Source organism: Nelumbo nucifera, chromosome 3 (genome assembly GCF_055504915.1).
Source record: "Nelumbo nucifera cultivar China Antique chromosome 3, China Antique-T2T, whole genome shotgun sequence".
NCBI classification, from domain to species: domain Eukaryota; kingdom Viridiplantae; phylum Streptophyta; class Magnoliopsida; order Proteales; family Nelumbonaceae; genus Nelumbo; species Nelumbo nucifera.
The window spans coordinates 75912813-75930785 of record NC_142651.1 but is presented as its reverse complement, the minus strand read 5'-3'; the positions used below and the strand labels follow the sequence as shown (position 1 = coordinate 75930785).

Here is a 17973-nt window from a genome sequence, read left to right as displayed (position 1 = left end):
TTGGCTGCTTGGTACAAGTTCCCCGACCGCTACGATTATTCTACTCCTTTGGAAAGCTTTCCCTGGGAACATGACAAGGAGGAGATAGTTATCTTCGCAGAGCACCTAAACGTCAGGTTCCGCTTTCCACTTCACCCGTTCATCCCCAAAGCCTTGAAATTCTATGACGTCACCATAGACCAATTGCACCCGAACTCTATTCGTACCTTGGTCGGTAGGATATCTCTTTTCTTCAACCTCGACCTTGCTCTTTCCATTAAGACATTCGGCTTGGTCTGCCAAATAAAACAAAATCCAGTTAGTGCCTCGAACATGTTCAGTTATTACCTATCCTAGCGGCATGGGTACAAATTGCTCCATGAGTTCCCTTCAAAGGTCCCGACCTAGAAAATAGATATTTCTTTCTTGCCCAAGACAGGGGGTAGCCTTTCCCAATGCACTAGAGGAAAGGTATCAAGGACACTAGGGACCAAATGAATGAGAAAATGCAGGCCAGGATGTGCAACCTAGTGGAGTTCGACCTGAAGCTAGAGGATTACTTGTCTAAGGAGAAGCTAATTAAGGTCAGGTTGAGTCCTCTAGGTAGGTCGCCACCTCAGGCTCGAGTACTTTGCTTCCATAATACTTTGCCTTATGTTGTTTGACTAACTTTCGACATGTCTTCTATAGGAATTATGGAGGATCTTTCAACAAAAGGGCTTTTCGTCAACATGAAGCAAAAGAAGAGGAAGAGGAAGTCTCATGGTGATTCTTCTCAGGCACCAGCTACTGAGCCCGTCGCCCCTACCTCAGCCGAGGAGATCCCGATTATTAACTTAGTCGAAGAGGACCAAGAGGACATGTCGCTGTCTCGCTAGCTCGAGGTGGTCCGGTCTCCCAAGGTCTAGCCCAAACGTCTCAGTGAGAGCTCTTCTAGTGAAGGCCCCGAGGAGAGACAGAGCATAATGGATATCTAGACCTACCTCATCAAGAGCAAGGAGGCAACTTTTCTTAAAGACATCTCCAATTTCACTGAGACGAAGCCTACCGAGGTGGGTGCAAAGATAATGCGGTGCCTCATGGTGGTAAGTTCTTGAACCCTTTGTCGTGTTTTCTCCAAGGTTCTTTTTTGGTACTTAATGAAATTTACTTCTTTTTCTAGGCCAACTCTATGACTCATGCTTTCATGAGGCAGTCCGAGTGGCAGATTGCGTGGGTTGAAGGGGCCTATGCGGCCACAACTGAATACAAGTCTAGGGTGGAGAAGGCCGTCGACGTCATTGGTAAGCTAAAGAATGAGATGCTGGCATACCACTATAAGCGCTTCAAGGAGTAGGAGCTTGAGATAGAGAGGCTGAAGAAGGCTGTCAAGGAGTAGAAGACTGCTTTTGTCGGACGCAAATCTATCCTCCTCGACGGAATTGAAACTAACGAGGTTCTTGTCCTCAAGGAATACAAGGCCTTGCCAGAATATCGCAAGGAGAGGTAGGACCTCAGTACCACAGCCTTCCGCAAGGGCTTTAAGCTTTGTCATATGGTGACGAGGTCGGCGTTTCCTGAGTTCAACCTCGGACCCATCACTACTTCGGCTTGCACTCCGGAGATGATTGACAAGGTCGACAAGGACCCTGACTCCGAGGAGGAATGCGACAAGGTCGATGAAGGAATCATGGAGGAAGCCAACCTGGACACCACTGCCGAGGATACCATAGAAGTTAAGGTCGCCAAGGATGACACCGCCACTACTGAGAAGGATGGGAGCGAGGATCCCCAAGATTTCTGATAACCCTTTTGCCTCTTTTCTTGGACCCCCCTTGTACAAATGATACTCACCGAGCCTCTGAGATCAGTCTAGAAGTTTATTTTTGGTATACAAAAATTAAAGTAATGGATGACAATACAATTTCCTTTTGCTCACATCGCATACATTAAACCTTACTTCAAATTTTTTCTAAGTGTAAGTTCTCCCGAGGTGCCTAACATCCAGAATGGCTAGGCACGGTATTAGAGTAACTCGAGGTGATTGTATGCCAAGGCGACTAGGCATAGTATGGGATATAACCCACTACCTATGTGCCAACAAGGCATAATAAAAGATGTACCCGAACTGCCCATATGCCAAAGCGACTAGGCTTTATCGTGGTGTTGAGGTCATTACTAACTCGGCATAGGGGCCCTTAGGCTTAGAGTGACTCGACGTCCACTCCTCAGTACATAATTTAGCCAACATGTACTATTCATAGGGTGGCTTGACTAGGTCGCTAAAGCAGGCGGTCTTTGATACTTATAATAATGTTGTTGATGTTGCGGATGCTTGATTCCTGAGCTCATAAGTAGTACTTCCTTAGATTTTCGATGTTCTAGGCGCAAGGTACCTACCTCCCTTCCAATGTCTCGAGCTCGTATGTCCCTTCATCAAACACCCATTGTACTTTGTAAGGACCTTCCCAGTTCGGTCCCAACTTACCTACATCGGGCTCAGGTACCATGACTTTCCGAAGTACAAGGTCGCCAACTCAGAAGTGGCATCGCTTAACTCGAGCATTGTTGTACTAAGCTACTCGTTATTGGTAATCCACAATCCGGATATAAGCTAGGTCGTGTACTTCTTCGATTAGGTCGAGGTTGGTCCGTAGCTCATTTTTATTGACCTTCTCGTCATACACTTCCAACCGTAGGGTCGGTATTTTGATCTCGGTAGGGTGACAACCCCCATACCATACGTCAGATTGAATGGGGTCTCTCTAGTCGCCATCTTGATTGTAGTTCGAAAGGCCTAGAGGATGCTAGGAAGCTCCTCTACCCATAAACCTTTAGCTCGGGAAAGCCAAGCTTTGAGTCCATGGAGGATCACCATGTTCGTCACCTTGGCCTAACCATTTGCTCGTAGATGTGCTACCAAAGTGAAATTCTACTAGATTCCCATCTCAGTACACCAATTCTAGAACTTTATGTCCTCGAACTGCCTCCAGTTGTTGGATATCAGCACCTTCAGGAGTCCAAATCTGCATACTATGTTCTAGAAGAAATTTTGTACATTTCGGGCAATGATTGTCAGCAATGGCTCGGCCTCCACCCACATCATGAAATAGTCAACCAACACGACCAATAACCTTCTCTACCTGATCACTGGTGGAAATGGACTGAGGATGTCTATTCCCCACTAAGCAAAAGGCCACGGGCTGGTCAGATACTTAAGGACGGCAGCGGGCTGGTGAAGGATGTTGGTGTACCTCTGGAAATTATCACACTTCCAAACGAGCTTGAGTGCATCCTCCTTCATCATAGGCCAATAGAATCCTTGCCTTAGTGCCTTTCGGGCAAGCACCCTGCCCCCAGGTGTCCTTCATAGAGACCTTCATGAATCTCGTGTAGCACCTGACTTGCCTCTGATGGTCGCAAGCAGCGTAGATAGGGAAGCGTGAAGGGTATCCTATACAATCGCTCACCAATAAGGACATAAAGAGCTGCCTGACGCTATACCCTCCAAGTTGCGTTACAATCTACTGGTAGGGTCCCGTGGAGAAAACAATTGACAAGCAAATCAATCCAACTCAGTTTTGTTGTCAACAAGGGAGTGACCTCTTCTGCCGCCCTCACAATGCTAGGTTGTAGCAGGTCTTCAATGTATAACGTTCTCTTTGTGATGTCACTTGTGCTGGCCAGCTTCAAAAGCGTATCGACCTCTGCATTCTCTATCCTTGGAACTTGTTGGATGAACCAACAGTGGAAGCCGGGTAGGAGCTCCCTCACTTTGGCTAGATAAGCCATCATGACGGGTTCCTGAGCCTCATACTCACCATTCAATTAGTTTCATGACTAGCTGAGAGTCATTGCACACCACGACATATTTTGCACGGACCTCCTTCACCAAAGTTAGCCTGATTTTGAGTGCCTCATACTCTACTTCATTGTTTAATGCCTCAAATGCAATAGGAGCTCTAATAATAGATTAGAAAAGACATGATTTTTCTCAACTTTCCTAATATTTGATCATCTGAAGCTGCAATTTGGATGGGCCTAACCTGAGCCCAACCTGATCCCACCAGAGCTTTTGATGAATTGGACCTGATTTTTCAGGCTCTAGGTTGGGCCTAACCTAAACTCGGCTAGGGCTTGGGTAACTCAAACCTGGCCCTACCAAATCCGAGCCCAAGTGACTGACAGCGTATGTATGTATGATTACCATCACATATACCCTAGTATATTTTTAATTATTTAGAATATCTATATAATTAGCCTACAGTCACACCCATGCACAGCTATGTACAAAAGCAAACATATTATGCATTTTATTTTTATTTTTGCTTTATTGGAGGATTACATTTATATGCACATTTTCAAACTCCCAAATTGGGTTGGGTTGTAAGGCTTGAAAAGAAAAGTAAATGTTCAAAATATATTCAAAAATACTTTCAAACCTAAGCATGCCACCTGAGCTAAAGCCCAACTCAAATTGTGTTAGGTAAAGTTTGGATTGGGCCTGAGTGGCTGACTTTGGGGTACGTTAACCCTGATGTTTAAATCTTATGGTTGGGCCTAGGTTGACCTCCAACCAAATTCAACCTTCCTAAGTTGCACCCCTACTAAGATCTATGGATTTCTGGTTGGAATAAGAGATTTATGGGAAGTGCATTTAGGTTGTGTTTGGTTTGGTACAATTGCTGTTTTTACTTGAAACCATTTGGGTTGATCAATATAAATTGGCATATAATTGTTATTTGATGCTATTTATGGTTGAAATAGGCATACTTTAAAAATACATGTGTGAAAGGCTGTTTGTTCCAAGGGGTGAAATCTACTCATTCTAGCTGAAGTAATTCTCAAATATGATGTGTCAATACATCTTTCACCAATTTGTATTGATGAACCCAAAATGTTAAATGATTCCAAACAAAACCCTAGGTTTTGTTATAGGATCCACATTTTCATAAGTTGGGCTTGAGTTTTTAAGCTCTATGCCAAAAAGCTCGGGCCTGAACAAAACTCAAGTTACACTTGGGTTGCGGCCTCTTATAACCCGAGTTCTTTTGACATTGTATATTACAGATGTTTGTATTTATGACATGTATATGTGTAAGACATTGAATTTACTTAAGTGCATTAACACAATTGACTGGGCGTAAACGTGATTCAGACTGGACCGGTTCAGACTAATTGGTCATTTAATTTGCATAACATAAATATTATAACTTTTTGGAATAATAACTGAAGGTCAAATAGGAAAATAAAATATATAAAGGTTCCAGAATATTGAGGTCCAAACATTATAAATAGGACTTCATAGCCATATGAGGACCCATTAATAATATATCCATCAAACCCATTATGAAGGGAAATCCAGATTTTCCCTCTCTTCCTTTTTTATCTCTCCTCTAGTTCACCGCCATTTTCTCTAGACATTCAGAGCTTGACCACCATTGCCTAGGTACATCTGCTTGGCTTACAATATATGTGTGAAATATATATATATATATATATATATATATATATACACTATCATAAACTTTTAAACCCATGCACAAATATGTACAAATGAAATGTAAAGAAATAAAAACATATTATGGTATTCATTTGGTATGTGCATATTTTAAATTCATTCTACTCCTAAATTGGGCCAAAAATCCCAATAAAGATGGATACGCAAAAATTATTCAACAATACTTTCAAACCCCACTAACCCGCTTGAGATTGGCTCAAGCTTGGTTGGGACAAGCCCAAAGCTCATGGCCTGGGCCTCCCCACCAAGGCACATGATCTTGGACCGAGTTTTATTGGGTTAAACTCAGGTTGGGCTAAGCCCAAGCTTATGGGTTGGACCTGGGTTTGGGTTGATCTTCAATTCAATAAAACCTGTTCAAGTTTCAACTCATGTCATTTTTTATCTGCCCCCTAGTTCTTTTGGTCCCTTCAACTAACAGATGATGGTCTATCCCTAGTTCTTTTGGCCCCTTAGGTGTCTTTTCAGCCAAACCATCTTTGTTTATTTTACTCATTTTATTACCTATCGGAGCCACTCTTAGTTCCTAAAAATATGTTCACTTCCAAACCCTATCCTTTCAGATGTGAAATTTAACAAACTTCCAATGTTGTATCTTTAATTTGAATAATGTTATAGATTGAATCAGGATTCAACACTTGGGGTTTAATTTACAGTATTGGAAATGCAAGAAATATTGAAAGGACAATTTTAAAAGTAACATCGGGATATGCTTTGGATATACATGGATTGATGTGCATGGGTAAGTTGAGAAACTCAAAGTTCCCCAAGTTACACCAATGACAATAAATTTATGTTTCATATGACTATAAATGAGGTATATAGACATAAATAACACATTACTGTTTATGTGAAATTGGACTATTAGGAAACAATTGGAAAATGTTGAAAAGTGATAGAATAACTATGATATTCATGCATATTTTAACTGTTAAAAGCCAGAAGTATAATTGATGTGAACTCCAAACTCATTATTGATGTGTTATATTCATGTAGGCTATGTTTAGTAGAGAAACAAGAACTCTAGGAAAAGTTCTCAAGTAAAATTCCTTAGGTAATGTTTGGCTTGATAAAAAAACAAGTAAAATTCCTAGCTTATTTTCTATCAAACCAAAAACAGCCTAAAAACTATCCCTCAACTTTATATTTCTATCTTATTTTGCTCGTAACCTTATTCCGTTCTGAATTTGTTAGGATTGGAAAAACTGTGTTTTTGTATCATAGAAATAGAATTGATTGGATGGGAATAAAAACAATGAGTATAAAACAGTAAGTAATTAAAGAACAAAAAGAAAATAATTTGTGCCATTAAAGGCAGGGAGCTTGTATTCACTATTTACATGTACAGAGAATACAATTATTGTTGATTAAGATTATTGAACCAAATAACCCGTGCCCATCAAAGTTCCAACCATGGAGCTTAGTCATGCACTTTGTCACATTTACAGAGAACACAATGCTCTGAGATTGATCTGTCTACTACACTGCTTTGTCTATTACTCCAGATGTTAAATCTGTAAAATCTGAACTACTTGCAGTGCAGCTTCGCTGCAATCCAACTAGAGAAAGACAACGAATGGTCCCGTGTTAATCTACCTCCGCCGAGCTGAAGCAGATTTGCTACCATCCAGGTCATGCATGGAGCTTGACTTATTCAAGTGCTGTAAATATGTTCACATACAACACAATGATCAGAAATTAGTCTTCCTATGATGCTACCTTCTTCAATTCTTAGTCTCCCAGTCTGCCTGTTCCAGAGGTGAATTCCGTAAGCTTCCCCACTTAACTGACGTAGCTTTGCAGATACCCATCGCCTCATTTCTGGATTCCGCGGCTGCCGGAAAAACCCAGCTATCCAATTCCAGCCCACCGGATAGAAGGCCACTGGTGGCAGCACTGTGAAGTTACAGTAACCAGGATTTCTTTCGACCCTCTCAACCACCCTTGAAACCAGGTAAGGCCCATTGTGCCCCCATTTGTTTCCATCGAAATTGAGGTAGAATTCGTCTATGAAGTTTAACAGAAGCGGGTGATTCTTATCAAAGATGAGAACGGCATTGTTCAGACGATTCCAGCTACCTCTCTCTGTGTTGATGCTCTGTGCTCCGATTGAGTTCCTCAATCCCGAAAGCTTCTTCAAGACTATGAAGTCTGTGTCCATGTAAACACCCCCATACTTATACAACACTGCGAGCCTGAGAAGATTGGAGAGATTCTGAGCTACTGGGATCTTCCCAGGATCCCGGGTCCCCTTCTTCATCTCATCAAACCAAGCTCTGGCCGATGTGTTCTTGAACAGGTAAGGCAAATCTGGTGTCACAGCAACAACTCTGTACCCACGATCCTGAAGCGGTTTAAGAATGTGGGTTCCATGTCTGGAATCCATAGATCCAGATAGAATCAACAAGCATCCATGAGGATGAGCTTTGAACAGGCTTTCCAAGGCAAAGAATTCTCTCTGAGAGAAGGATTTTGCTGGGGCAATCCATGTCATGAAGAACTGCACCTCGCACCCACCACCACTGTCAAAGAACTCCCGAACCCGCCTAGCAAATTGCAGTGTCAATCCAGTTGAAGGTAGTATGTTAAATCCCTGCAGTGTCCTCCTGAAAAATGCTGCCCTTTGTTTCTTCTCCTTCGTGACAGTGACAGTAATTTTGCTAGGAGAAATTACAGAATTTCTTAGGTCGTCGTCAATATGGTAGCTCTCATTGGCCTCTTCTTTCACAGAGAGCAGGGGTAAAGGTGAAGAAACTGATTTGAATGTCCGATGATGGTCATTCTGGGGAGGTGGGAAAACTTGGGGGTCTAGTTTTGTTATTGAAGCAGCAGAGCGGAGGAAGAGATTGCAGAGGGAACTGACTGAGAGGAGGAAGAGAAACAAGAAGACAGCCAAAGAGATGGTAGAGAAAACAGAAGATTTCATCTTATTATTAGAACAAGCAAAACTGAAGCTCTTGAGCTCTCATGGCGAACGGATTACCAATTGGAGTCGGAGATAGTTAAGACTCCAGTGCTTTCAGATTTCCATTTAAGATTGATTTTTTGAAGCTTTTCTCCATAACTGTGTTTGTCTGTTGACAAGATCAAGGGGAAGAAGTGACTAGCACCATCCTCAAAAACTTGCCAGATGTCATCATTTTAGATAATAGATACCACAAATGAATGGGCCCCACCAGAATCCAACCATAGAAAAATTGCCGAGATTTCATAGAATAAGTGGTCTCTTTCTTGCACGAGTGATTGCTGACGCAAATTCAAAGGATTGGTTGAGTCGAGAGCTGTCAATGGGTCGAGTTTAACTGACTGAACCGACCCGCGATTCCGGGTGTGAGTTTTGTGTCCGATTAAAAAGTTCAGCGGAGGTGATTGTAATTATTAAACTTCAGGGGCATTTCAGTAATTTACTTAATTTTAATGGTATAAAAATCTATGTTTTAAAACTCATCTACAAACAAAATCGTTTTTCTGTCCAAGTGGCAAGTAAGCAATTTAACCATTCGAACCAAATGCGTCAACCGATGCCATAATTAAATAAAAAATATAAAAATACCTAAAATTTATTCAAAAAATTGAGCACATCTCTAATATCATATATTAATTGTAGTAAGAAAAATAAGTGAGATAAACAAAAAATGTTTTTATTAATAATGGAAATAAAATTTGAAAATGGATAAAAATTGAAAATAGTTTAATATCATAGTCATTATTGTTATTGTCATCATCATCATCTAGAACTGCCATGTACAACATTTGCAAATTTTAATGCTTACCCAAAATGTTGGAATAATCTTCTTTTTTGACTAAAGGTAAAGGTTTTTTTTTTTTTTTGAAAAATAAATTCAAGTATGTTGATTTCAATAGCCAACACCTATGTGTTTTTTGTGATTTAGGGCCAAAAATTGTGATTTAATTTATATTTCTCATTGCCACTTAGGCGTTTATTTCAAAATGCTATTTGGTAAGATGTTTATTAGATAAACATTTGTCTCGTTTTATGTGAGATCCCACCATTGGGGAAACACCACTTTTAATCTGTCCCCCAACACCTAGTTATTTATTTACCATTCAACTTATGTAATGCCTAAGGGCACCTAATGACATCTAATGAAACCTATCTCTCAAACAACAATAAATGTTTATTCTTGTTTTTCAAGACAAATCCCATACAAACATTTCTTCAATAAATGACCACAGTACTAAGTACCAAACAACATCTAAGTGGGGACTAGTCCAATTCAATGTCTTATTGGTCCATCCAATCCATCGAAAATGACTTTGATATTGATGGGTTCCAACCCAAAATCAGTCGAGTGACACCCCTAGTGATAGATACAAACATGAATCCCATGATTAGAATCCACCTTTTTTACATCAAATAACTTGAGTGCAAAAGTTTGCATCGAAAAATACACAAGTACAGTCTTACTAACACTTGCAAAACTGAACCAAAATGCATATATACATTGAACCAGCATTTGCACTTTTCCCCAGTACATCCTTAGGCTTAGTTTGGAAGGAGTACAAATACAAATATGTACAATACAAATACATACAAAATAACACAAAATATAAGGTTTTGCATTCTATATATTTGTATTTGTACTCCTTCCAAACTAAGCTTTAGGCTGTGTTTGGTTGTAGTGCATTTTTATTTGCACTAGTACAAATGCATGGGAATGCAAATGTAAAAAATGCAAATCCTTGTTTAATTTTGTTTTGGATTTTACTTCATTGTGTTTCATGTCTTAATTTCCTTCATTTGTACTGCAACCAAACAAAATAAACCAAAATTCCAAACAAAAAATATGTCAGAATTTACACTCAAATCATTTGCACTGCCATGATTTGCATTAGTGCAAATTTATTTGCATTGCAACCAAACACACCCTTAGGAGAGAAATTGAAAGTTATCCTAAGTATAAATAGCATTAATAATCTATTATTGATGGTAAGTAATATGGGACCATGTGTAAATGTAGGATTAAATTTTAGAAGGGTGCTATATGAAAATAAATATTAATTTATTGGATAAAGATGCCTATAGATCAAATGCAAGGGACAATTTGTATTAATAGGTAAAGTCTAGGGAGTTCTAATGATATTTTCTCAAGAAAGAAAGGAAAAAGAAAACCATTCAGCGCATTTGAATCATTGATGCCCACTTTTCGTCAAAGACAATTTTCCAAGAGTTGGTTTAGATTCATGGTATCCAACCAGAAGCTTTGGCACTTGATTTAAGGGTGCTTTGGAGTTTGGACTTAGACTCAGTCTATTCCACCATTACTCAAATGCATAATGTCAATCAAAGTCATTGTTCTCAATTTCAAAATAATGGAAATAGTTTAATATGATATTCATTATTGTTATTGTCATCATCATCATCCAGAATTGTCATGTACAACACATTTTAATGCTTACCCAAAATGTTGGAATAATCTTCTTTTTTGACTCAAGGGAAAGCTTTTTTTTTTTTTTGAAAAATAAATTCAAGTATGTTGATTTCAATAGCCAACACCTATGTGTTTTTGCGATTTAGGGTCAAAAATTGTGATTTAATTTATATTTCTCATTGCCATTTAGCCATTTATTTCAAAATGCTATTTGGTAAGATGTTTATTAGATAAACGTTTGTTTCGGTTTGTGTGAGAGTCCACCATTGGGGAAACACCACTTTTAATCTTCCCCCAACACCTAGTTATTTATTTACCATTCAACTTATGTAATGCCTAATAGCACCTAATGACATCTAATGAAACCTATCTCTCAAACAACAATAAATGTTTATTCTTGTTTTTGAAGACAAATCCCATACAAAACATTTCTTCAATAAATGACCACAGTACCAAGTTCCAAACAACATCTAAGTCGGGACTGGTCCAATTCAATGTCTTATTGGTCCATCCAATCCGTCGAAAATGATTTTGATATTGATGGGTTCCAACCAGTCCAGTGACCACCCTAGTGATACATACAAACATGAATCCCATGATTAGAATCCACCTTTTTAACATCAAATAACTTGAGTGCAAAAGTTTGCATCGAAAAATACACAAATACACTCTTACCGAACACTTGCAAAACTGAACCATAATGCATATATACATTGAACTAGCATTTACATTTTTCCCCAGTACATCCTTAGGCTCAGTTTGGAAGGAGTACAAATACAAATATGTACAATACAAATACATACAAAATAACACAAAATATAAGGTTTCTCATTCTATATATATTTGTATTTGTACTCCTTCCAAACTGAACTTTAGGCTGTGTTTGGTTGTAGTGCATTTTTTATTTGCTCTAGTACAAATGCATGGGAGTGCAAATGTAAAAAATGCAAATCCTTGTTTAATTTTGTTTTGGATTTTACTTCATTGTGTTTCATGTCTTAATTTACTTCATTTGTACTACAATCAAACAAAATAAACTAAAATTCCAAACAATAAATATGTCGGAATTTACACTCAAATCATTTGCACTGCCATGATTTGCATCAGTGCAAATTTATTTGCATTGCAACCAAACACACCCTTAGGAGAGAAATTGAAAGTTATCCTAAGTATAAATAGCATTAATAATCTATTATTGATGGTAAGTAATATGGGACCATGGGTAAATGTAGGATTAAATTTTAGAAGGGTGCTATATGAAAATAAATATTAATTTATTGGATAAAGAAGCTTATAGACCAAAATGCAAGGGACAATTTGTATTAATAGGTAAAGTTAGGGAGTTGTAATGATATTTTCTCAAGAAAAAAATAAAAAGAAAATCATTCATTGCATTTGAATCATTGATGCCCACTTTTCGTCAAAGACAATTTTCCAAGGGTTGGTTTAGATTCATGCTATCCAACCAGAAGCTTTGGCACTTGATTTAAGGGTGCTTTGGAGTTTGGACTTAGACTCGGTCTATTCCACCGTTACTCAAATGCATAACGTCAATCAAAGTCATTGTTCTCAATTTCAAAATAATAATAATAATAATAATAACTACAAAATTAAGGATCTAGGGCCTAAAGTCAATGTTCTTACACAGAGATACAGCTTTTTAACAGGCAAACCGGGGCAATCAGAATATGACCAGTCCCTCAATTGGTTCAAAGGAGTTATTGAACCAATTTAGGTTGAAAACCAGATAGAACCATCAACCAAACCAGAATCAGCTGCGGCACTACAAAATCAAAATGGCCAAGTGATGGATAAACCTTAAAGGGTGATGATTTTTCCCCGTTTCTGTGTGAATTTGTGATTTTCTTATCTTTTCTCTGCTTTTGTTTATTCTTTTTGGTGAGAGAATTGACTCTGTTTTCCCATATATGATATCAGAATGGCTATAAAGCTAAATGCCAGCAACAAATCATGCAAAAATAATGCTCTGGTGGGTCTGAAGTCTGAGGTCACAGGCTGGAAACTGGGTCATCATAGCTTAAACAACTTGAAGAGTAGACTTACTTTCATTGGCTTGAGATTAAAATACATTGTTTAGATTGTCTCCGTCGTATATGTATGTGATGTTAGGTGAAGTGTCTCTAAGCTTACTCATTAGTGATTCTTTTTATGTTATGGACCACACAAGGAGTCCTTTTATTGATTGTAGGGCATATATAGAGAGTGGATTGACTTTGAGTAAGCATTAAAATTATGAGATAGGCTATCAGGTTATGCCATAGAATTTTATCAACAAGCTCAAGCCCACTCTTTACCTTTATTTGCTAAATAAGCTTCTCTCCAAATATGAGAATTTACCAATAATTAACACGAAAATTAAGAAAATGTTCTGTTTTTTCCCTTTTGGTAAAAAACTTGAGAAAATTTTCAGTAAAGTGATTGAAAACATTTTCTCATTCTATCATTTTAGTACCTATTTATCATTAGAAGTGAGGTCATGAAATGCAGGACTTTATGTATCCCCTGGTTTCTGCAATAATAGGTTATGTTCCAACCTAATTGGCCTTGTCCAGGCTCTAAGACTTGATGCAAATAGAATTTTGCTATCAATTGGGCTCTTCAAGTCCAGCCCATGTAGTGTTAAAAATTTTGGATTTAATGTTTTTAAGTGAATTCAATCATGGACTGACCTTGCGAATTGGAATCCAATTCCCCGCCCCACCTCCCCCCAGGCCAGTAAAATAGTCAATTAAGGCTGTAAGGAGACTAGCTTGGTCTGGCGTCAAGCTTGTGAAAAAGCTTAAGGCATTGAGCTTTGGGCTAGGCTTGAGTGTTATATGTACTGGGCCTCCATCTACACTTTGCTCAGCAATGAACTCTTTGTCTTTTGTCAGGTGGTGACACCTAAAAATACTATATGGGGTATGGTAGAATGTCTTATTCTGCCAACCAACTTAGACAAGCACTTAACCCTTTATTAGGGCTCGGAAAAGCAGTGCAAGATACAAGAAGAGTCTCCTGTCTCACCTACCAAAATAAATAAATTAATGGTTAGCTCGATATGACACTTCCTTTTTCCAATCTCAAACTTTCAATTTCCAATTATATCAGTTTTCATCCTTTTTGTCTACACTTAAATAAATTAAGAGTGTCAATGGACCGGTTTTGGATTGTACCCCATTCAGTCCAAAATTAATTTGGATGGATTGGACGGACCAACAAGACATATTGGATTGGATCAATCCGGTCCAAAATATTTATTAGATTGGATTGGACCTGGTCCATCTGTAACAAATTTATATTGGATTGGGTTGGATTAAGCCAATATCTAGTCCATTGATATAAGATAAGAATATATGTGTCAATGGACCAGGTTTGGGTTGAAATCAATCTAAATCAAAATGAATTTGAACAGACTGGACGGTCCAGACATTGAATTGGACTGGTCCAAATTGGTCCAAAACATTCGTTGGATTGGATTGGACCTGGTCCATTTATAATGGACTCACATTGGACTGGACCAGATTGGACCAAATCTAGTCCAATTGACACCCCTAATTACAACCTTTATTTCTTTCCACCTCAATCTTTCTCTTAATCTCTCTAGAGAGAGAGAGACAGAGAGAGAGAGCTTATTGTTCTACTCTCAATTGTTAATTCTTGTGTAGTCTTCGTGACTTTATTAGATGTATGTCAGCATTGTGAGCTTTGGGAAGCTCATGGCCGGTTCAAAAAGATGGAATTGCCACTCATTTTTAGAGGAATGGGCCTTTTTTTAGCTTTGAAAATTGATTTTATTGTTTTGATAGTGATTCAATTCTCCATGGGGAATGAGACACAACCGAGACATTTTGGATTCCAAGGATAGAAGAGGGAAGTTGTTAAGCATTACTTTCTCCAAGCTACTATAGTAGCCCAATACAAGACTTATTTAGGCTTAATTTGTAGTGAAGAACCAACAAAAATGATTGCAGCCTTGTATTTGGGACTATCAGTGCCATAAAGTGTAAATTTGAATCACTTATGACAATTATTTTCTTTTTTCTTGGTTTTAAGTGGGATATCTTTGGGCTTTTTTTTGGCTTTTTAAGTCTACCAGGCCTAATTTCATTGGTCCAGGTATTTGGACAGGTCAAACATGGGTTTGACATAAGCCTTCACCCTTTTAAGGTGCTTAGTTGAGACAAATGAAGTGCCAAATTAATCTAATGCATCAAAATGGAATCTTTTAGATTAATGGTCAAACGGGTGAATTAGATCGTGAAATTTGACATATAGGGTTTTTTGGGTCTTTGAACAAGGTGGTGGGGTTAGATCAATCAAATAAAGCTTGGACGATGGAGATCTACGTTTGTTATGCTTTTAATTAATAAAAATTGTTAAAATGGAATCTTAACTTAATGGAGAATTAAATGAGGGAATTTTAGGATAAAATTTGGTGGGTAGGTACTTTTGAACATCCTGAATCTAATGGAGGTGATGGACCTTTGATTAGAGATGCAAAGAGAAGGCATGCAATTAATCAAGTATGTAGCAATAAGAATAACATCTCCCTAAAATTTAATAGGAACATGGAATGCAAAGAAAAGGCTTCTAGCAACCTTCATCACATGGTGGTTCTTCCTTTCCACCATTCCATTATGTTGTGGAGCATAGGAATAAGAACTTTGATGAATAACCCCAAAGGCATCAAAATAGGATGAAAGGTTCTTTCCAAAATATTCTTTGGCATTATCAGTTCAAAATATTTCGATCTAAGTATTAAACTAGGTAACGATAAGTTCAAGAAATCTTTGCACAATAGTTTGTAATTCATCCTAGGATCTCATAAGGTAAATCCATGTATAGTAAGAAAAATCATCAATAAAAAGGATATAATACTTGTAACCCTCCATTGCAAGTAAATGATATGGCCTTCACACATCAAAGTACACAACATGGAAAGGAGAAATTAACTTTTTATTACTCACTAAATAAGACTGTCTACAATGTTTTGCAAATTCATATGACTTACAATGAAGTGTCAACAAAGATATTCTCCTAAAGGAAACAAATGATTCAAAGCAGAAAAAAGTTAACTGACTAAAATGCAAATGACATAACATGACTTTATTAATTAACTCCAAATCTACTCCATTAGGTGGTCTAAGACCTCTATCAGGTGAATCCAGCAAGTATATTCCATTTGCTTCATGGCAACTCCCAATAATCCTTTGAGGTTTCTAGTATTGGAAAACACAATGAGTAGGAAAGAAAGTTATGTTGCAATTCATGGATATAGTCAAGCTACTAATAGACAAGGGTGTTTAGAGGCTTTGATATCTCTTTATCTAGGGACAGGGGCAAGGGACCCATCATCAAGGGATATCTTCTCTCTATCAGAGAGCAGTTGATATAAGAAAAAGAGGTTAGATATGTTGGTCATGCGTGTTAGACAACGTATGCCCTTAGCTCCAATTAGAATAATGTACATAAACATTTATTTGTAAATCAGGCTCACTTGCCTCATTCAATTCAAGCAAGTTGGATCACATTTTTACGGAAAACAATGTTGTTAACCCGACTTCATCTACAAACTGCGCCAGCTTCAGTGGAGATTGGTTTTAAAACTGGTTTGGGTGTGAATTTTTACCTTGGGATCTATAATTTTGGTATCAGTATCAGGTATAATTCTCCTTTCTTCATTTAGTTTCAAATTTAGTCCGGTTCACTGCAAGATCGATCCAGAAAATTCAGTTTTCAAATTTACCGAAAAATCGATTCTTCATTTGAAATTTTGCCTAGCCGTCTAGCATGGTTTGGTCATCCACAAGATGGATCCTAACCTTTCCAACAATGGTATCAGAGCACATGGTTCAATTCTTGAATTGAACTGAATTAGATTTGAAAGAAAGATCAAATCGGCAAGAACTAGTCTAGCCGATTTGACCTAGTCAACATGAAAAACTGAGAATTTGGTTATCAAATTTTGGGTCAATGATCTGAAAATTAATCTTTCTATTTTATGATATATTATAGAATTATTCTATTCTGAATTCTTGAATTCTTGGATGAAAATGTGATGGAGATCGAAATCTTTGGTGGTGGCAAGATTTATGCGCACCGTTTGATAATTAAATTATTTCTTCTGTAATTAATTCTTTTTCTTTTCTAGAAAAATGTATTAGGTTTTTTCTTATGTAAGCATTAAAAATTAAGGCTTTTTTATTTTACTTATATTGGAGAAATCATTGGAGATCGCAAAGAAAGAGAAAGAGAAGAAGGTCAATCTAGAGATAGCAGTTCGATGGATTCCTACATTCATCCGGATTGAATTCGAACCATCACACTGCCAGCCTTAGTTATTTAATTTTAATTAATTGCTGTTTATTTTCTGATATTATTGTGAATCAAAACTGAGAATTTTCATATAATAATTTATGTGGATTGATGCATGTTTTGGGTACTAAACCCTAGGCCAATTTGACCTAGTTTTGGCCCAAACTTACATGGGCCGAACCTATGGTTGTTTGGGAACTATTAACAGCCCCTTGGATCATCATATAAGTGATCAATTTTGGATCTAGGCTAGGTTTTGATGGGCCATTACATAGACCAATTTGGCCCATGATTGTAAAGTCTAATTGAGTTAGATTAAAGCAAGCTAAGCCCATTTCAGCGTGGATAGTTATATGGGCTGAACTGCCTTTTGTAGTTGGGTTCATATACCAAGATAAATATTATTTGATAATTGTGTCCATTAATGGTCTGATCATGTGTTAATATAATTGGATTTGAAATTTACAAGTTTTTTATTTTGATTTTGATCAAATTGTATGTGATGTGCTATGTGAATGTGATTTGTATATGAACCATAAGTGCTTGCCTATGAAAAGACTTATGTGGTTCCCCATGCCCATCATGGCTGAATGCACATCATTACCATGTTGTTCATGTATCATTGCATGACCTTCCTTTAATGGGTGGGCGGAGAAGCACCATAAAATTAGGCTATCTGATTTAGTAAGACAGTTAGTGTTATTGCTTCATAGGATGATAAGGGCATTATAAACTAGTGGGAGGGGCCTATCCTAAAATGAAAGATTCTTTCACTGTACCTTG

General features: G+C 37.8%; 1 protein-coding gene across 1 annotated transcript; it reads right to left on the bottom strand.

The window, feature by feature from the left end:
* Positions 1-6721: 6721 nt before the first annotated feature.
* On the bottom strand, positions 6722-8739 carry LOC104588792 (uncharacterized). Its single transcript, XM_010246876.3, has one exon. The coding sequence runs from the start codon at positions 8403-8405 to the stop codon at positions 7134-7136; it is 1272 nt and encodes a 423-aa protein (XP_010245178.1). The 5' UTR covers positions 8406-8739; the 3' UTR covers positions 6722-7133.
* Positions 8740-17973: the final 9234 nt, after the last annotated feature.